This window comes from Temnothorax americanus, unplaced genomic scaffold, assembly GCF_048541705.1.
Source record: "Temnothorax americanus isolate GAGA-0224 unplaced genomic scaffold, ASM4854170v1 Scaffold55, whole genome shotgun sequence".
NCBI lineage: Eukaryota > Metazoa > Arthropoda > Insecta > Hymenoptera > Formicidae > Temnothorax > Temnothorax americanus.
Window position 1 is genome coordinate 41,262 of NW_027509705.1, and position 22,454 is coordinate 63,715.

General features: G+C 37.4%; 1 protein-coding gene across 19 annotated transcripts in view; it reads right to left on the reverse strand.

Moving 5' to 3' along the window:
• The window catches only part of LOC143904675 (uncharacterized), a 132,856-nt gene that overhangs the window by 17,351 nt on the left and 93,051 nt on the right, over positions 1-22,454 (reverse strand). For 12 of the 19 annotated variants that reach the window (XM_077419497.1, XM_077419501.1, XM_077419495.1 and 9 more), the window contains 10 exons: positions 21,926-22,062; positions 21,192-21,468; positions 20,203-20,317; positions 19,887-20,007; positions 18,042-18,139; positions 16,830-16,965; positions 15,505-15,574; positions 14,675-14,904; positions 11,437-11,515; positions 8,945-9,142 (listed from right to left, as the gene is read on the reverse strand). In XM_077419497.1, coding sequence (XP_077275623.1) covers positions 8,945-9,142; positions 11,437-11,515; positions 14,675-14,904; positions 15,505-15,574; positions 16,830-16,965; positions 18,042-18,139; positions 19,887-20,007; positions 20,203-20,317; positions 21,192-21,468; positions 21,926-22,062 — 1,461 coding nt within the window. The remainder of the gene's footprint in view (positions 1-8,944; positions 9,143-11,436; positions 11,516-14,674; positions 14,905-15,504; positions 15,575-16,829; positions 16,966-18,041; positions 18,140-19,886; positions 20,008-20,202; positions 20,318-21,191; positions 21,469-21,925; positions 22,063-22,454) is intronic. The other 7 variants (XM_077419511.1, XM_077419515.1, XM_077419498.1 and 4 more) reach the window with 6 other exon arrangements.

Sequence of the window (22,454 nt, forward strand, 5' to 3'; positions counted from 1 at the left end):
TTTATAGCTGAAATTTTTGATCGTCAATTATTGACGTTACTATATATATATATATATGTAGGTCCGGAAGTATGTTCCGGGACTTTTATTTTTGATATCGGTATATTCCGGGACATTTGGCAGTTTCCAGGACTGTCCTGGAAAAAATTGATGTCCTACGGCAATTTTCGGGACAGTTTTTTGAATCTGATTACATATATATGCGTTATATTCCAGGACTGTACATTTCAAAAAACGTAAACAGTCCCGGAACATACCTCTGGACCTACATATATATATATATATATATATATATATATTAACTTTAGCAACAGCCAGAAAATGGACTTGGTTTACAATCATTTCCTTAACCATTCATACCTACATCCATTCCACGGGTGCAAACACGTCTAATATCCAATGCCTAATAACCTAATATCCTATTATAAAATTTATTATAAACATTCGCCTTAACAACATAATATTACATACATTATTGTATCTTATTGCACTATTACCTAAGATCACAGCCATTCGCACAGTCTGTTAAAATCCTATATCTATTTTCTTTTTCTTTCGCATTTCTTTCTCTAACAACATTCAACAATATTTCCGCTTTGGTGGAGTCCAGCTTATCGTTCCAAAGTTTTTCTAACCTTTCCTTACTATCTTTTCCTAATAGAATGAACCATTCCTTTGTCATCGTACATTCCTCAACGTAGTGTTTCATACTATCCTTCTCTTCCTTGCAAAAAATACACATATTCTTCTCTTCTTCTAACCAATATCTATTACCTAATTCTAAGTTACCACATCTTAAGTTCAATAAAGCCCTGATACTGTCCCCTAGGTCCTGCTTGTCTATATTATCCATCCTTAGATAGCTGGGGCCTTCCAAACCCTTGTTTAGTTCCCTATATTTCTTATTATATCTTGATTCTAAGATCTTACTTTCCTCTAGCTGCCTCTGTACATCCGTATCCCTGTTCCTCATTTCATTGACTAAATTTCTCCCCTCCCTTCTCAAGGCTTCTACTGCTACCACGCTCCAACCATTCCTATTAAAATATCTCTCCCTCTCTTTTCCATATCTATCATTCCAATCATTACTTTCCTTCTCCAACCAGCACTTTTTAATCCATCGTACATCATCTGCTTCTCTAATTTTATCTTCATATCTCATAGCCCTAATTCCCCACCCTATCCTAAGTTTGCTCATTCCTAATTCTCTAGACATCATATATCTCGGAGTACAAAACTTTAAATTGAATACCCATCTAGCGTAATCCATCATTATCTTTTCTAAATTTTTCTTTTCTTCCCAACCCCATAGCTCCACACCGTATGACATTACACTCCTAACTAAATATCTAAATAACATTCCTCTTCTAATAAAATTATTCCTACATATCCTTTCTCCTAGACCCCAGGTTCTGTTTGCCGCAATCTTTCCTTTTCTACATAGTTCTTTAATATGTTCTGTTAGCTTACCGCTTCTGTTAAAAACAAATCCTAGGTATTTAAATGACTTAACCTCTTCGATTTCTTTTCCTTTATTTCCCCATTTCCATTTTTCTGCCTTTTCCCTACTTTTTCTATTGAACACAACCATCTTAGTTTTATCCGTACATAAAATCATTTTTCTTTCCCTAAAAAATTTCCTAATTGTATCCATTATATCTAGCATCGCCTCCCTATTCTTAGCCAAGAACACTATATCATCAGCGTATTCCAACGACCACACTCTTACATCCCTCAGCTGAATACTACCTATACTTCTTTCTTCTAAAACTTTCCTAATCTCCGCCATATACAGGTTAAATAACATTGGACTCAGAACACAGCCCTGCCTAACTCCTTTCGTTATGTATATTTCCTTTGTTAGACCTTCCTTTGATCTGATCGCAGCTTTCGTAATCGCATAGACGCTTTCTAACTTTTCTATCAGTTCCTCTTCTATGCCCATCTTCCTGAGAATCCTCCATAGCTGCCCTCTCTCCACATTATCAAAGAATGCCTTTAGGTCAACGAAAAGTGCATACACTTTACCTTTCTTTCCTTTCTTATCTACTCTCTGTGTTAAATAATCCAACACAAAAATGTTGTCCATCGTTGACTTACCTCGTCTAAAACCTGCCTGGCTTTCTGGTAACAGACCCTTCCTCTCTACTGATTCTTCCAACCTTCCTCTAATAATTTCCGCATATATTTTATACGCTGAGCACAGAAGAGAAATACCTCTATAGTTTCCAACCGTGTTCTCGTCGCCCCTTTTATGTAGTGAGACTATAATGGAGGTTCTCCAATCTTTTGGTAACATTCCTTTCTTCCAAACTTGATTCAGAACTTCTACTAGACCTTTCCTAACCGCACTGAGCGATGAGTCCGTAAGAACTGGTCTTTCTTCTACCGTTCCTATAATGTTTTCTTCTTCCTTGTCTTCCCCCATCTCTTCCGTACCCCCGAGAAGCTCTTTAAAATATTTTATCCATTCCGCCTCTTATTTTATTTTTCTTCCAAACTTTTTTCTTCCTCTTCCTATTAATAAATTTCCTGATGTCTGTCCCGTGCCTTAGGTTCTTCAATTCCTCCTCCTCTTTGATTCTCTTCTCTTTCCTCTTCTGTTCAAATAGTGTTTTCATACTGTTCCTTTCTTCCATATATCTCCTTCTTCTTACCTTTCCTTTTCTCCATCTCATGTATATCCTCTTCACTTCTCTTTTCTTCTTAGTAAAGTTTCTGTCCCACCAGTCTTTAAAGCCAATCTTCCTGTTTCTAATTTTTATTTCCTTCCTTATCATAGCTTCGTGAACTATCTCCTTGAGTTTGTTCCATTTCTCTTCAATAGTCAGCACTTGGTACGCATCCTCCCAGATAATCCCTTCAATTTTCTCCTTATAATTTTCAATAGCCTTCTTATCCCAACAAATTTTCCATCTTGATTCTTCATTCCTATCCCCCTCTTTTCCTTCTTCATGGACTTCCTGGTTCTCATCTAGCGCCCAATCTCTTTCATCCAACAACGCCACTAAAGGCATGTGATCTGAGTCCACTCTCGCATCTACCCTAAATTCTCTAATTCTATCATAAATTTCTTCGCACGCAATCATATAATCTATTATGGAGCTACCCTTTGCGCCTGTAAATGTATATTCGCCTTCCCAATCTCCTTTTGTTGAACCGTTCAACATATATATACCATCCCTTACTTAGTATCCATTCTACTAAATTCCTACCTCCATTACCTATTACTCTATCTTTACTTTTCCTTTCCCACCCTCCTTCCTCTTCCTCCCCGCCGCCTAATTCTCCTATTCTGATATTAAAGTCTCCTCATATAATCACGTGTTTTCTATCTAACTTCTCAATCCAACTGTCTAGAATCTCTTCTTTCCTATTCCACCCTCCCTGTTATGTAATAATATGATGTTTATTATACCTCCTTCCTCAAATATTTCTGACCAAACTAATCCTTCCTCTTCCATCTTTACTAATTTTGTTCCTTTTTTCCCCCATCCCTTTCTTTTACCTAGAATAAAACCTCCTTTTGCCCTTCCTTTCTTATGGGCCTTGGTAGCACTACAACATTCCCAGATATGCGAATTCGGTAACCTCCCTTTAATCGACTCCCAACTTTCTAAATCGATCCAAGTTTCACAAAGACTTATAAAATCAAAACTAGTAATATAGTTCCAGAAATCTCTATCTTTGTTATGTATTCCTACTACATTCCAAAACAAAAATTTCCTATCTTTATTCCACGTTAACCCAACCTTCCCCTCCTCCCTGCTCTCCTTTCTTCCTTTCCTTTTATCCTCCCTTACCCTTAGCTCTACCACCTTCTGACTCACTTCGCTAAATTTTCCTCCACGCTCCTCCCCACCCTCCCGCTGCTTGACGACTTTCATTGCCATTCCTGACATCCGAATTCCTCAATACCTCCGTCCACGATTTCCATACCCCATTTAATCTTACTCTCGCAAAACCTACCTTAATATCCAACCCTTTGCCTTTCTGAACCTTGGCCCATCTATGAATATCTTCCTGCACCTTCCTTTCCTCCCAAGTTAAGTCGTTCTCAATAAATATATTTCCACCCTTTAACTTGTATTTATTTCTCATCACTTCTTTTTTATCTACCTCCTCCAGTTTAATTACCATAACAGTGCCGCTTTTTCTCACATAACTAACGTTGCATCTAACACCAAGTTTTTCTAGTAAAAACTTCTGCGCCCATTCCTTCCAGTCTCCTACTTGATCTAAATTTACCCCTCTCACTACAACATTATTCCTTCTTTCATCTTTTTATTTTTCTTTCACCCATTTTTTTAACTTACCTACCTCTCTAACGCTTAACCTATCCTCGCTTACAGTAGAACCTGCGTAACTACTTCCACATCTACTCCTATTTCTAGAATAGCTGGAACGTCTGGATAATCCACTCTCGCTATCATTTCCTCGCTCTTCACTTTCGCTACCGATCTCTGTACCGTTCTCTTTATAGTCCGAGAGCCCACCGCAAAAATTTGAGTCCATCGCTTTTATGGATAAATTTACTTGCAAAAGGTAGTTTATAAGTCGTATTATCATAAACGATTGTCAGCCAAACTTGCACCCCCTGCATTATGAGCAATAAAAATTTATTAACAATTGGATTTGTAAGCGATTTGGGTCCATCTCTTTTATGGACAAAACTTGTTTCATTCGAAAAGGCATCAAATTCCCTTTCAGAAAATACCCGGCTGATTTGCCCTGGCCCCTGCAAAACCCAGGCTGATCATGATTTTTGACTCAACGCGCGAGTCAGATCAAGCGTGGCGTTTGAAATGCGCGCCGTAAACAAGGACAGAGCGCCACGCTTTTATTTATACTTTGGATACTATCTAATATTATAAATTTTTAAAGATCATAATTGTTGTTATTGTTATTATTTAACGTTTATGATATTATAATATTGTGTAAGAATTATGAATATTTTTTATTTTTTTATTATTTATATTATTATATTTTATATGTTAATTATATACTTTTTATCATTTATCATAGTTAAAAATATCATATTTCCAGATAAAGAGTATGGAACTGTCAGAGAACGTACCCAATAAGAACAAGAAGGTATAATATACGTATATTTATGGTATTAACGTATAGTATAAACATGATATATTAAACGTATATGACTTGAGTATAATTTTCGTTTCTATGACCGTCTCATATACGTTTTCATATATCAATTTTTATTCGCGTATTAAACGTTATACATATACGAATTAAATTCGAATAATTATTCACCCGACATAAAAAAAATTATTTATTTCGAAATTTTATTACTATTTTTTAACTAAATTTGTTTCTTAAGATGCAGTCCATAATTATAAATATTTTTTTGTATTTGAAAAACACACTTACCTTGGTGGGATTTGAACTCGGGACCTCTCCATCGTGAGCCAACTGCCTTACGTGGTAGACTATTTCTTAATTTGATGTAAACGTTATATATAGTCTACATATGTCTTAACCAGCGCAAATATATAATTTTTCAAAAATCATCTTAAGAAACAAATTCAGTTTAAAAAGAGTAATACAATTTTGAATTGATATGATATAATATTTCTTAATGTCGGGTGAATGTCAGAAACCAGTGCCGGCTCATTATGAAATGTTGTGTTCGTAAATATATTTATGAAAAAAGAATATAATAACGAAAAAGAATATAATTAAAATTGAATAATCGTACCTGGATTATAATCGTATTCTCCAAATGTTTATGTTTTTCATTTCATAAATAATATTTCAACGAATTTGTAATTAGCTGCACAGGATGTGGTATAAAATACGTTTATTATTTGTTAAAAATTGCCGCGGTAAAAGCATATAAATATAATATACGCTCAACCTTTTATTAACGTATTTAAAAAATATATCATACCTGGATATTAAATCCTATTCCTAAGACGTTATTTAAAGGGATATTTTTTGCAAATTATAAACGTATTAAAAAAACGCTTATTTAAATAGAATATTATATTATTTTTATACGTATTATAAACGTAGATGAAATTCTGGTGTTACATAAACTATTTTCCAACGTATAAAGTACGTTTCGTATTAAACATACGTAGTAAAAACGAGTGTTATAAACGTATATTACACTATCGTATAAAAAACGTTAATTCTATATACGTATATGCCATATACCTATACCAGTTTTATACCATACTTACGTTTAATATACGTATATAAAACGATACTGTTCTTATTGGGTAATGTAAATTGGAATTTTGTCGAATATTTCCAAGTTTTTTACATTTTTTTTATAATTAATTGAATTTTAACAAAAGCATAGCAAATACTACACGGAAAAAATGATATGTAAAAAATAATAAAATTATCAATAAAAGATACTGTTTAGCCCTGTAATTTAGTCATTTTACTAAATTTTTATTATAAATTGATGTATGAACATCTAATCTTACTGTTTGAATATATATTAATATTACTATACACTGTAAAAAGCATTGATGTGCATATCAAAAATTCATTTGACGTGTTAGTAGTATCTCATTTATTTCATTGAAAAATTACGAGTTTATCATTACCCGTAGCCGAGTTACATAAGAAACTGTAAATAGTATCATCAAATTTCTGACGATATTTTACAGTTTATTTTTTTCCGTGTAGTATTTGCTATGATTTTGTTAAAATTCAATTAATTATAAAAAAATGTAAAAAACTTGGAAATATTCGACAAAATTCCAATTTACATTACGTTCTCTGACAGTTCCATACGTTTTATCTGGAAATATGATATTTTTAACTATGATAAATGATAAAAGTATATAATTAACATATAAAATATAATAATATAAATAATAAAAAAATAAAAAATATTCATAATCCCTACACAATATTATAATATCATAAACGTTAAATAATAACAATAACAACAATTATGATCTTTAAAAATTTATAATATTAGATAGTATCCAAAGCATAAATAAAAGCGTGACGCTCTGTCCTTGTTTACGGCGCGCATTTCAAACGCCACGCTCGATCTGACTCGCGCGTTGAGTCAAAAATCATGATCAGCCTGGATTTTGCAGGAGCCAGGGCAAATCAGCCGGATATTTAAGGGAAATTTGATGCCCTTTCGAATGAAATAAGTTTCGTCTATAAAAACGATAGACCCAAATCGCTTAGAAATCCAATTGTTAATAAATTTTTATTGCTCATAACGCAGGGGGTACGAGTTTGGCTGACAATTGTTTATGATAATACGACTTATAAACTACCTTTTGCAAGTAAATTTATCCATAAAAGCGATGGACCCAAATTTTTGCGGTGGGCTCTCGGACGTTCCACCCACCCTGACCATCTATTTTCCACATCAATTACTTTTCTCTCAATTTCCCTTATTCTCTCTTCATCTTGTCCCTCCTTCTCTTTCCTATCCTCTACGTAACGCATAAAACTTTCTTTTACCATCTCAATTTTACCTATCTCCTTGGTAATCTGATTCTTTACCTCCTTTATTTCCTCTCTGATTGCCCTTATATCCTGTTTTACATCTTCATCACTAAAAGTTACTGTTTTACCTGTTTCTATTATTAATTTCCGTTGTTTATCATCCGCTTTATCGGTCTTACCCCTTTCTACTCTACCGACTCTACCGCTACCTCCGTTACCTACGCTGCTCGCGCTTCCCGCGTTTGGCGAGTTACGCGACGCCCCCGTCCACCGCTTACTCTTCCCAGACGGAAATCTCCCTTACACGGCTATCCCTATACCTGCCTCCAATTACACCGATGCAGATACCTCTAAGCCGCTTGCCTACTTCTCCGCGTACTCGCTCGCTACACACAACCGCTCAAAACTCTCTCTATCACGCCGCACAATTTTCACCCATCCACACACTATCACGCCCTCTATCCAAGTCCAATTATTGACGTTACTATAAATCCAAGAGTAAGTGGAGCGAAAGTATTGAAAGCGCCAATATCGCTAAGACAAAAATAAAACAGAAAAACATTCATTTGTTCATGCGGGATTATCCCGATTGCACATATTGCAATATTACCAATTGGACACGACGATATTTTCCAATCGGACATAGTCGCTATCGGGCACGCACAGTCCTAATCGGACACACTCCCGATCAGACAGTCTCGACTGAGCACAAACTCGATCAGACACAGTTCCGATCGTACACAGACTCAGGTCTCAGACATGGGTTTCCAACTTTTCACGCAAAACGACGTCCACCTTACACCGCCCGGTGCTTAAGTGCAAAATAAGGTCTATTATTATACGGGAATGTCTAATCGGAATTGTGTCCGATCGAGTTTGCGTCCGATGACAACTGTGTCCGAACAAGACTGTCCAATCGGAAATGTGTCTGACCGGAAAATATCGTCGTGTCCGATTGGTAATATGTGCAAACGAGACTCACTCATTCATGCGTCTGGATCAGTTTAACCTACACACTTACGGGTTAAGCAAAAATCCATATGAAGATATAAGGTAAATTTATAGAAGTCCACGTCCGATAAAGACGTTACGCTATATACATTCAGCACGTACACAAGATTTTTTGTCTAAATGGATCAGCTAAATTAATCGTGTCATGTATCGAAAACGATTTGCGCACGATGGCGAAAAAGAAAAGGGAAAGAAAATGTGATTAAGAAAATAATTGTAAGATAAATTCGCTTCGCGAATCAAGTTTCTAACATCTTGCAAGAATTTTTCTAGAACCATTCCGGGAGAAGTCTGCAAAAGGTTTATGACAAGCCTAAAACGCATCAAAGATCATCGAGATCGAGAAGGTAATGGATGAATTATAAAAGGGAAAGAGAGAATAAGGGAACGCGCTCTTTGGTATGCAGTAATTCTGAAAATATGCCAGACCGATGCGTCAGAGACAGCGGGCACAGCAGGTGTACGTGACCAGGTACAGTAAACGTACATTTGCGATGTGGGACTTGCGGGGGCCTCTTGTGGAGCGGAGCAAGCCCTGGGCCCGAGGGTGGCGGCGGTAATAGCGGTATAGGTGGCGTCGACAAGCCAGTCGCCAGAGGAACCGTATATATAGTCGCGGGTTCCCGTATGCTCCAACGGACACGTTGGCCTGGGCCTGCCGCGGCTGAAACACCCGCTGCCACTCCTGATGAATTTAATTCACGATACGTCTCCTCGCGATCGCATATTCTCGTACGAAAATTTGTGAGAAAAAAGCGAGGGTTCGCGAAGAGGATAGGTAATTCGGAACGAGTACCAATATCGACAAAGCAAAAGACGATGATGACAATGATAATGATAATAATAATAATAATAATAGTAATAATAGTAATTATAATAATAATGGTGATAATAATGATGATTATGATGATGACGACGATAATAATGATGATAATGATGATGATAATGATGATGACGATAACAATAATGATGATGATGATGATGATGATGATGATGATGACGACGACGACGACGACGACGACGACGACGACGATGATGATAGATGATGATAATGATGATGATGACGATAACGATGACAATGACGACGACAACGACGACGACGATGATGATGATGGTAGGGGTGGTAGTAATGGTAATAGTAGTAGTTGTGATGGTGGTAATGATTTTAATGATGATGGCGAGACAGTAAAAGGCGATGATAATCAAAATTGCTATTGACGTTTGAAAACTAGAAAGAGGCGGGAGGGTAAAAGCGGAAAAGGGATAGAAAGGAAAGAGAAAGAAGGGGGGAAGAGATTACTGTTATGAGAGGATAGCAAATGTGATTTATACGGTAATGGCGATTATTACTCATCGATGATGATGTGCGACCCATTGGTTTCGGGATTCTGTCATTAAAATGCCCCAAAAGCTACAGTAATCTCTTAAGCATACATTTGTCGGTATTATATATTTATAACTTTGTCGTTAATTTAAATTAATAAATTATGAAAGGATGTTAATGGATTTATGATTGATTAATGACCACAATGATGTTTCAGTTATTTAACTTTGCAGATTACATTGTATAATGAATCACCGAATGTGAGAGCTGCATTTAAAAAGTTTGCAGCATGCAATGTTACTAGAACATATACAATTTAAGCTTCGTTTTAGTTTTCTTCTTAAAATTATTTTTGTTATATTCTCCTAAATCTCTCTTAAAATTTATTCTAAGTTTTTTAAATCTTACTACTGTGTATTTAACGTTGCAATAAAAATTGAGCATAACATAAAAAAAACATATTAAATAAAAATAATTAATGTTACATATTGACAACAAAGTCTGATCAAGTACATAACGAACATAATTAACATATCTATCTTATTCTTCTATGAACAACACGATTACATATTTTCAAAAATTCAATAGTTTAAATAACAAAAAGTACGGTACACACATTTGTATTGTTAAAATACTTAACAAATAAGTAATATTAGATTTTTTCTCGACAATGGCATGTGATATAATGGATGTGATGGATGATGTGGAGTCGATGTGGAAAACTGTATCATGATTCATCGCAGGTTAAAAACAGGATCTTTCTCGCGTAATCGCAAAGGACTACGAAGGCGAATAATACATCGCACAAATAACTTTCATACAGTATCTATCGATATAACTACCGATTACTAGATGAGGGTATTAAAGGCAGAGACAAAGAAATAGAGACAAATAGACAGAACTGTCATGCATCTGCCTAAACATTAATGACGACGCAATTATAATAATTGACGCTCACCGCATTGTATAAAAACTTGTATGCAAATATATCTTCAAAGTATTCTTACTAAGCATAGAAATAAAATAATCAAATATCTCAGCAATTAACACTTCAATCATTTTAAATCATTTAAGCTTTTAAATCCAAACTGAAAATTCCTCTTACCTACTTTCTGACGCATTTACAATTTAATTTACCAGCGCCTTAATTCTACATATAAATATAAAATAATTCGCTTCAAATAACTCTTACAGAGAGAAAATTAAATATGAAAAATTTAACATATCTTTCGGCGTAGTGTGACATTATTATTTTTAGAACAAAATAAAATGCTTTTAATTGTTGTACATTTTAGTAAATAGTATAACGAAAAACGAACCAAATGATAATTATCGTACAAATAAATTTCGCGAGCGGTGAGCATCTCCGACGTACAATTGTACAAATATAATACTTAATTATGTAGGACGAATGTTTTTTGACTTTCGAGGCCGACAAGAGCAGACAGCAGTCCAAAAAAGGTCATATATAATATAGATATATATGTAAGTAATCTATCCAAATCCAGTTTATGCACAAAAATGCAAAGGGGACTCGACTGACAGATTACGAACTCTAATCGATTCAAGAAACGATCCCCTTGGGATATTAAACCAGCTGAGAATACTTCTGATACGACTAACGCAAAATTTAATTTTTGGTTTACACTACTTACTCGGGCGTGGATGTCTTTCGGGCTCGCCGCTTTTCTCCCTGTGCTCCTTATCCTTGTTCTTTATTTCTTTTTCTTTTTCCTTGACAAAAGAAAGCAAATCCTATGGTATAGTCTACTGTATCAGCTGAGATGCAATACTAAAATATTGTTACGCCCGTGCTGTACGCCCGTTCCGTGCGCTCATGCGGGTCGCCCCGTAGCGAAAAGTCGCGAATCGTCTTTAGCGACGGCTGTGTTATTGATAATTACGACTGTCAGATTACGCTCCGGGTGTCCGTCACGATCGGACGTGTTAACCCGAGCTCCGTGTACAAACGAATCTACATTAAACGAGTTCCTTTTTATATAATAACGAGCCTTATTTATTGAGTGAGTGCCGGAGTGCGCGTCGCAAGTGTGTGCAAGAGCGAGAGAGTGGCTAACGCCCGGCGAGCGTAACATTTTGGGGGCTCGTCCGGGATCAAAACGCGACGAGCACAGTGTCTCGAACAGGATGACGACCACGCACACCCGCCGAGGACCCGTTCGCAGGCCGCGACGTCGGCAGGAACGGAGGCGGGCGCGATCCATCCGCTGGATGCGGGAGTGACGGTGGCAGAGACGAGCGCTTTCGAAGCCGTCTACTCGGAACTTCAAAAGTTGCGCCAGGAGCGGCGGCTGGAACAGGAGGAGCAACAGCGTTTTCGCAACGATATGGAGGTTCGGCTGAAGGAACGCGACGCTGCGGTGGCACGTCTTCAGGAGCAGGCCCGAAGGGACGAAGAGAATGCGGCAACGATCCGCCGACAGGAGGAGGAGCTCCGTCGACTCCGAGGGACGAACGCCAACGTTTCCCAGCTAAGTCCTTCCATAATTAGAGCGTCCGGGGACATGGGGACGCGAAGCGCGAACGCCGAAGAGACGCAGGTCGCGCGCGAGGGGAGCGCGATCGCGGGCGGCGCGAGTGAGAGAGGCGTACGCCCGATCGAAAGAAACACGGTCGCGGACGTCGCGAGTGATAATGATGCACGCCCGATCGAGAGAAACGCGACCGCGAGTGCTGCGTGTGATTATGTCGGGAATCCGAGAGTGGGGAGTACATACGTGTTCAATGTCGCGAATCGAACTGCGGGAGACGCCGCCATAGGAACAAACGTCGGGCTCGGTTACAAATTAAAGCCTGATACTTACGACGGGACGGTTCCCCTTCAAGAATATTTTTCACAATTTAACTTGATTGCGCGAGCGAATTTCTGGGACAACGCGACGAAAACCGTCGCGCTGGCTTCGAGCTTGAGAGGGAAGGCGCGCACGATTCTCGAAACGATACAAGACATTGAGTGTCTTAATTTTTCGGAACTAAAATCGAAGCTCGAATTGCGTTTCGGCGAGGGGCGTTTAACGCAAAACTATTATTCTGCCCTCACGAACCGCAGACAAAGATTCGGGGAAGATCTGGCCGCTCTCGGCTCTGATATCGAAAGATTGTCGCGCCTCGCATACCCCGAGTGCCCCCTTGAAATTCGCGAAAAGATTGCCTGTTCGCAGTTTGTGACGGCCGTTTCGGACCATTTTATTCGGCGGACGTTACAAATGGAGGGGATAACCTCTTTATATCAGGCGGTTGAAAGGGCGAAGGCATTGAAAATTATTCAAGGAGAGGGTTTCGTCCGCGAGAAATTTAATCAAAACACTCCGAAAGAGGGACTGAAGGAGGACGAGAATCATGGAAAGGGAGAGGGCGATAAGAAGCAGAAAGAGGAGGGGAAGGAGAACTTCCAAAAAGGGAATTTTCAAAAAGGGAATGGTCGTGGCAGCAAATTTGGCGCCAGCCGGGGGGAATGTTGGACATGTGGAAAATCCAGACATTTCCGTTCTGAATGTCCTGAAGAAAAGGGAAACGCGGCTTAGTCGAACTTAGCGGGGGAGGTTTGGCTCGTGTTATTAATACCCCGAATTTTATTTATGAAAATGTTGTGTTCAACAAAAATAATAAATGTTATTTAATATTTTGTTCTCTTTTACTGTGCGCAATGTTTGTTTTTCCCTAGAGGAAGTCGGAGTACGTAAGGAGTTGAGGAAGTACTGTGGCAGAACATCGGCCGAAGACTTCTTCTCGGGAAAGTTCTGTTTTAAGGAAGACTGCCTCGCCCACGGTTTTTGAGCTGTGGTTTTCCCGTGGGACATTGAGCAAATGCTGAGGGAGCCTGTAAAGGCGTTGGGTCCACGCGAGTTTCTCCCCCCCCTTGTCCGAAGATTTAGCGAGACGACGACGCGGGAGGCCGGCGGCGGAGGGAGAGCACCGGGGAAGCGGAGCTTTCGGAGTCGTCTTGAGGCCGTCGGAGAGGGGGGAGCCTGGCCAGCTCTCCCCAGAAGAGGTTCGGACGAAGTCTGGTGTGCAGCTACCGGGGACCAAGAGGGACAGGGTCCGGTAACTCGGGGCAACAGCCCGAGGAGGACAAGTTAACTGTTCGGTGCCCTGGGGCTCACGATAAAGCTGTACTGCAGGAAACTACCCTCTCGGATTGTCGGGGCGACAATCTTGGAAGAGGGGGGTAGTGTTACGCCCGTGCTGTACGCCCGTTCCGTGCGCTCATGCGGGTCGCCCCGTAGCGAGAAGTCGCGAATCGTCTTTAGCGACGGCTGTGTTATTGATAATTACGACTGTCAGATTACGCTCCGGGTGTCCGTCACGATCGGACGTGTTAACCCGAGCTCCGTGTACAAACGAATCTACATTAAACGAGTTCCTTTTTATATAATAACGAGCCTTATTTATTGAGTGAGTGCCGGAGTGCGCGTCGCGAGTGTGTGCAAGAGCGAGAGAGTGGCTAACGCCCGGCGAGCGTAACAATATGATTAAAACTTTGTCCATATAATTTCATACACATTAACATTAAATTAAAATATTGTTTTTTTTTTCTAAAATACTGTTTCCTCCTCTTTTAAAATTTCTTTCCAATAAACGTTCTAATCTAATATACAGAGTGCCCCATTTAAATATGTCGTTCAAAATAACTTGTTTATTTTCAAAAATATACAAAAAGAAGGCATATTTGTTGAAATATAACGATAAAAGTAAATAACTGTTCAAATCGTTATTTTTACCGACAAAATGTAATCGTGTTTCATCGTTACAGATGAGGAAAAACGCCGTTACCAATTCGATATAAAAAAAAGTAATTCTAATGGTAATGGCATTACACGTAACGCGTTACTTCTCAATCTTGTATGTTTCTAATAAATCAGTGACATATACCTTAGTATCCTTGGTAACAGATGGTGCACGGGGAACCTGACGTTTAGGCGATCTGCGATCGGCGACGGTCGGTCCGAGGCTCTGCGAGCGTCCGGTTCTTGGACTATTCTTCGGACTGGACTTGATGCGCGGCTGAATTTCGTCCCGATGCTCCTTGACGTCGTCACGCCGCCGTGGTATCACGGGCTCCAGCTTCTCTCTCGTTGGAGAGGGAAGCAGTGCACCGTCACCTTTGTAGAACAAAATTTCTTTTTATTTTAGGACAATTTGCAAAAGAACGAGAAGGGAAACAAAATATGATACTTATATGTGTATATAATTTATAGAAATTAGTCGATTAGATGTATATTAATTACTTGAATAAAATAGTTAATTTAATATCCCAGCAAACACCAAGTGACATGCAACTTACATGCTAATTATAATTTCTTACTCAATAATGTAAATGCAATATAATACATCTGTTAGCATGTTACAACTAGCATGTAAGTTGCATGTTACTTGGTGTTTGCTGGAATTATTCTTAAAATTATATATGATTTATTCGCTTATTGATATATCAAGTGAATTGTAGATGGACATAGACATAGATTATCTTCAACGAGACATATACTACGTTTATGCGAGCGTTACTTCTGCAGTAACTTACGATAATTCCTTCGCGTAAACGGGATTTTGTAGTAACTTACGATAATTTACTCCGCGTAAACGAGTGAATTATCGTAAGTTACTACAGAAGTTACGCTCGCGTAAACGTAGTAAATGAAGATATATAATTAATGTTTATTATTGTTTTTATATTAATTAAATTATTTCTCAACTACACATACCCACACCAGTAGTACGATCGAGATGGTGGCGGATCAAGAAATCCTTTCTCGAGCGGAATCGATCATTATCCTGTGACAAAATTAAATTAGAAATATAATTGCGTGTGCTATGTTGTGTGCGTAAAAAATTTTAAAACCAAATGTACAGGATGACAATCCTGTGCACAGGAAAGTTGCTAAAACTAAATACTTGTTATTTTGTAATAAATAAATAAAATTAAATAAATTTAAACACTAATTGTAAGATAATTGTCCCAGTAATAATCATTTAAGTACGTTATTAATAATTATTAACTAATAAAAATAAAAGTAACAAAAAATAAAATATTAACTTCTTGTAATGGTAACACAGGCCGACGTCAATTTTGATCCTCATATCTTAATAATCGTTTCTGAAGAATTTTGACATGCTGAAACCGAATTCGTTGCCCGTATTGCTCTATCGCATCAGGTTTCGAAGATATCTCTAAAAAAATAATCTTGAAAAAAAAACTTTTTCTGTCATAATTGCTCCCTTGAACAATTTACCGCAACTTTTTTCTTAAACATTTTTTCGTATATCATCAAAAATAAAAGATATGGGATATTTCAGATGCTCGCGAGTTAAGTGGACCTCCTGTATGTTTGGAAAATCTGAACGACCTTTTCTATGAAAATTTACCTAAAGTTCTTCAAAAACGCAGTTATAGTTATTAATGTTAGAAATTTAATAATTTGCAAAAACGCCTTGATTATTATGCATATTCAGATAAACAACACTTTAAAAACATAACATTGAGCCATATGCAGCAATTTATTTGTTTTTTTATTTATTTGCCTTTTTTAAATATTTATTTGCATTCCTAATAAAAATAATGGAGTTCTTTCTTTAATTTACAATATTAAATTTATTTTGTTCTGTCCATGATATAATAATATAAAATATCAAATATCAAATAACTGTTACAAAATAATAGCTATAATAGTGTCAGCAATTTTGCCGATTATCCTACATATACATATATATGTATATATTCTCCGGTAAGTAAAAACAATAAATCGCATATAGCAATATTAATTTATCTGATAATTGCCCTACATCTTTATTTTAGAAAAAAGTCGCGAAAGGTAAGAGTTGCAAAATAATTGTTGTGGATAAAAACGATCGTTTCAAGACATCGTGCATAAATTAAAAAAAAAAGAGTAACACTCGAGCGATTTTAAGATAATAGAAAAGAATCAGTTGTGTGTGCATCTCGACTTTAGGATATTTCGATGATGTTCGATAAAAGCAGCTTATTTTCCGTAAGAGGATAAACTCTTCAATCGATAAGATATTTGCATACTGCCTTCATGTCCTCCTGCATTATGCCGCGAATCGGTCTGGTTTGCTCCGAGGACGGTTGACCCGCCGGTAACATAGTGGCGATCGGCACGACCTTCCTCGTGTTCTCCTTCTCTTTCTCCTCCTTGGTGACCGACCTGAATCGATCAAAAGGCGATTTTATATTTATATTTATATTTATATTTATATTTATATATTGTACTTATATTTATATTTATATTTATATTTATATTTATATTTATTTTATATGACAATCATGTCAAGCCGACCATCGATTCGTTCGAATCGATAAAATGAACGAGCTAACTACGACGGAATCCGTGTGAAGGTGCGAGCACGCTCAAACTCTCGCGAGTGTTTTCGCTTTTGTTTTGCGCGTGAACGGCAAATCCGTGATGAACAGCGTTTACGATCGCACAGTGGATACAACGTATGTGGACGATAACGCGTGTAAATCCGATAAGCGAGGTGTTTGATGCATTTGTGTCTGTCGGATGTAAGAATTTTGAGTGACTTAAACGCAATTCCATTAGAAAGATCCATCTCTTTAAGTACGATGACGACCTTCAAAATGACAAATAAACAAATAGATTAGGGCCAGGGTACATAGAAAAACTTAAGCACTAAGCAAATTGACCAATGACTATAAAGTTTTCGAGAATACTTGACTGTAATTGGTCAATTTTGCTTACTGCTTAAGTATTTCTGTGCCAGGGCCCTTAAGAGTACGAATTGTTTGAAACGGTACACAGTTGTGTTCAAAGTGCGTTCAAAATACACAAAGTGTGGTTGAATTCACACATTTCTGAAAATGTTTTGCGCTAGGAAATTCAAACTGAATTTCTCATTTATTATCTTTTTCGTATTTGAAAGTTAAAATTCGTAGTTAAAAAGAGCGGGAACTATGTTGAACAAACATACATTACATATAATTAATACCAGAATATTTTGGCGTTAGAAATATTTCTGGAAAGTTATTATGCGATATTTAACTATGCGTTTCCATGAAATATTTCAATAATAAACTGATGAATGAAAAAGAATGTACATGAATCGCGATTGTTGAACAACTCAACAACCAACAAATCAACAAGCGTTGTTACTCACGTAACAACGACAACACAATGACGACAACAACAACAACAATGACAACAACAATAACAATAAAAACGAGCTTCTCTCGTTGGAAAATGATGGAGTATAGTGTACTGGCCTGGCAAGGGATAAGGCGTTGAGCGCATGGTTACTGGAGACTCGTTTCCATAGCGAAGCCTCGTCTTCGGCTGCCAAACCGCAACCCCAGTCACGATGCTAACGCAAATCAAAATGTATCAGCATCCGTCTCTATGTGTCTAAGTTGTTATTTCCATGAAAATATAATCTACCGCAGGGTGTCGCGACACATTTTCTAAAAAGGGTAACACTAAAAAAATTGGTCACACCGACGTTGATCAACATCAACTCCGATTAAGTCTTCCACTCTATCCGTGAACGAATTACCTTAAGGTACTGTTTTCTTTTTCTTTAGTGAGATACATGATTTTATACAGGGTGTCTGATAATAGGTATAATACTGCTCATGGATAGGTAGAGCGGATTAAATTGAATAAAAAAAGTGCACCATTTTGCATTTTTCGCAATTATTAATGAGAAATTGTAATTAATAAAGATCTATGAATAAGCGTGCATCCGTGCAATTCAGTAGCAAAAGACAGCCCAGCGTTACGCATTATTGTTCTAACTGCGCTTCTTCCCATGTCTCGCCATGCGTGTAACAAACCCAATCAGCGCGTGACGCTGAGCTGTCTCTTCTTCGCTGCACATTTGCATTTGTCAGGCAGATATGCTCTCATTCGCAAAATGATACAAAACTTTTCTACTCACAATCAGGTAAATCCATTCTATTTACTTATGAGCAGTGTTATGCTTATCAAGAGGCACGGCAGTGTCTCGCCAAGTGTAGACAGAAAGTGTATAGTGTACCTAATGTATACCTGAACCATCGAGTTGAGTGTGAAGACATGATTGATATTTAAAAAAGTGCTAAGCGGGTGAAATCTCTAGGTTCAATTTATTCGATTAAATTCAATTTATCCGATTTTAAAATATATCTATATTAAAAAATTTCTCTTAATATTTTCATTACAGAAAAAAATTAAAACTTTTATTATATGTATAATATGACCCCAAGTAATCAAACTCATTAAAAATTTCATCTGCTTAACTGTTTTTTAGATATGACAATCGTGCCTCCGCTCAACTCGATGCTTCAGATTATACAGAGTGTTTTCTAAGTAAGTACAAAAAATTGAAGTGAATATTCCGTGACTTATTTTAGAAAGAAAAGGTTTATCTCCTATAAACATAAACTGCAATTCGGTTTCTGTAGCGTTCTAAATATATATGACTTAATCAAAGTTAAGTAACCAGACTTAATATGCTACACGGTACTAAGAAAACACACAAAAACATGCTCAGGAAGACACTAAAGTATTTTACTTAGACAAAAAATTCTTGGAATTGCATTCCTAAAATTATAAAATCGCGGCGCGAAAATCGTTTCAAGATCAATTTCAAAGATGTGTTTTCATAAAAAAAGTTGTATGAGATAGCCGCCTAATGAACGGTTAACTTGCTGCAAAATATTTTGTAAGGCGGACTTATTTTACTTGTATGTCATGGATGAAATATATTATATGTCGCTATGCAAAACAGCGGAATATCTAATTTGGCAGACTTGCAATGGCTGGACTTTCGTTGTTATTGATGACATCACGGAATAAAGGAAGATAAAACAAACCATGCAGAATTTCGATGATCGATTAGATTGTTATTCGCTGATCCTCAAGACTAACAGATAATTAGATAAACTCGATGACCCTAACGATCAGATCAATTGAGCAATTGGATGCAGAGAATACGAAGCGCGGCGATCGGACGTGGGATTCACGTAAAGATGGACGAAATACCGCGTGTGGAAAGCTGACTTGCGAGATAATAAGAATTCCTCGAATAAGAACCCCAATTTCGAAAAGACGAAACGTCTCCCACGGATTACCTTGTACTCGTCAGCGAGTCGCCGGAGCTCGATCACCTCCGCCGTGGGAAATGGTCTCGTCTCTGATTTGCCCCGCACTTTATTGTCCGATATCCGCACGGTTCTACCTGACTTTTTACCCCTGCAAATAATCAATTTTGTGTGTAATGATCACATAATCGTCACGTCGCGTTATCATCGCGTCTTCACACCGATCGGGATCGTCGTAGATGCCTTTTTTTATTTTCTATTTCTCTTATTTCGCTTCCTCTTTCAAAAGGATATCGAATCTTTTTACGCGATAAGCCGTACGAACATCTTCGGCTGATAATCTGACCTGAAAGCTACTTTCAAATCCGACAAGTCCTCTTCGCGTTCATCGCCCTCCGGTACCATACCGTCGATTCCGTCCGGTCTACCCACCAATGGTTCCAGTTCAGACGCCTGAACCCCTGGGGAATGCACAAACATACGTTAAATAATGTTTTCCGTATATATGTACGTGCGCAATATATGACGAGATTAAGTTTTTTGTTATAAATATATTTTTCGTTATATTCAATTTATTACTTCGATCGTTACATTATTATAACAAAACTCGATAAAATGACAAACATCACAAATGCAAATTTTCGATATACTGAGGAAAGGTACATAAATATCATGACTTGCTAATAGTGGCATTATAATTAGAAAACTTTAATTCAAAAATTCTATTTTACATCTGTCATTTCATCGCCTTTTACGATTTGATGACGGTTCCTCTCTAGCAGAAATGTTAAATGATTGAAAGAGAGAGGGGGGAAAGAGAAAAAAAGAGGAAAGAAGATAATAATTTTTAAATTATAAAACTGTGATACTTTATAAATTCGAGACTCGCGTACGTCTACTCAGATAACAAAACACCTATCATATATTTACGAAATATGTGCGTAAACTCGTGACGAGAGTTTGCGCAAATAACATGTAAAGCTGCGTCCGCAAATGTTTAGCAACAATATTAAATTTGTTTCAAGCAAAGGTTTATTTAATATTCATTACATTTCCGCAGCAACGCAGTTTACGTCCGAAAGCTCCATTGGTATATTTACATATTATTAATGGAAATAATTTAGATATTGTTGCCGCAAACAGTTTGCAGCAATAATTTATACATCTCTGCTGCAAAAGTACCGTAAATATGAATCCCATACAGAGGCTACAATTCAATGTTTGTAGAAACAATACATAAATTGTTTCCAGCAATAATTTGCATGATTTTGCACACTCATGTTTTGATATCTGAGTTATTCAGGATCCCGATTAATGCTGAGATTAAATAAGTACCGTCGCGCTTGTGACCGAAGTCGCCGGGTCGCTTCTTGTGTACCGGCGCGGGTCCAGTGGGTGCCATACCCTGTTTAAGCGCACCCATGCTGAGCGATTTTCTCGGCGGGCCCGCAGTACCCCCGGGAAATCCTGCAGCTAGGACCGGCGCCTGGGTCTCGCCATTCGTCAACTGCGATCTTTTAGGCCAAGCGAACTGCAGCCGGTACTCGGTACTGATACGAGATATCGCCTTACTGAGCTGACTCGGTGGCAGTGCCGACGTTGCTGTAACTTCCTGTGGTTTGAAAACCAATATTTCAAACTCGATTAACCCTTCGTAATAATCCAATATATATTGGAAAGCAAAATGGTTCTCCCAGAATGTTCTCATCGCACGTGAAATCTCAGAGATTTGTAATTAGCTTTTTAAAAAGATATCTGACGTCAGGGAAGACATATTCTAAAAAGAGTCCGAAAATAGTATATTACATTTAAATTTGTCGCCAATGTCCGGAAATACCCTGTATATTTAACATAACTAATATACTATAATTATATTAATATAAGTCTAAAAAAAAAAATAAGGATAAATTTGGCATTTTATTTAATTAGAAAAAAAGGAAGAGGAGAAATAATCATTCCTGATGAGATAAATAAATCTTCTCTGTTAATATGTTAATTTTTGTTTATGCAAATGTTGTTATAAGTTACAAATAATTATAGAAAATTATTATCAGTGATGTAATCCTTACTCGTACTTTATCAGCTACAACGTTCGAATCGATGGTGTCGATACCACCGCCGTCCGCTGCCGTGATAAATTCGTGCGTCTTGTAAGCGAGCTCCGGACATTTCTTTCGCCTGGGCAATGGTGGTTCCAAAGTGGGCCCTGTAAAATTTACATCATTTTTTAATCATCATCTTCCCCTTCTTTTCTAAAACTTTGAAATGTTGCTCCTTCGTTAGGTCTCTCGATCATATTCACTCAACTTATTGCATTAGAGCTATAGCATTTTCAATCATTGATCTGATAAAAAATGTCTTTTATAAACTCACGTTTTAACAATATTTATTTAATCAATTTCTCCTTTGAAAAAAAAGATGCAATAGATTTTTCAGATAATTAATAAAATTAATATCTCCCGGGAATCAATCCGTAAACTTCCAATAGTTATTATTTGCTCTTTTATCAAATCCATCATGTCATTTCTCAAGCGACAATATCTTGGTGCAACTTAGATATACTGCAAGTTTGTCTCGGTGACGGCAAATAATCTTTAA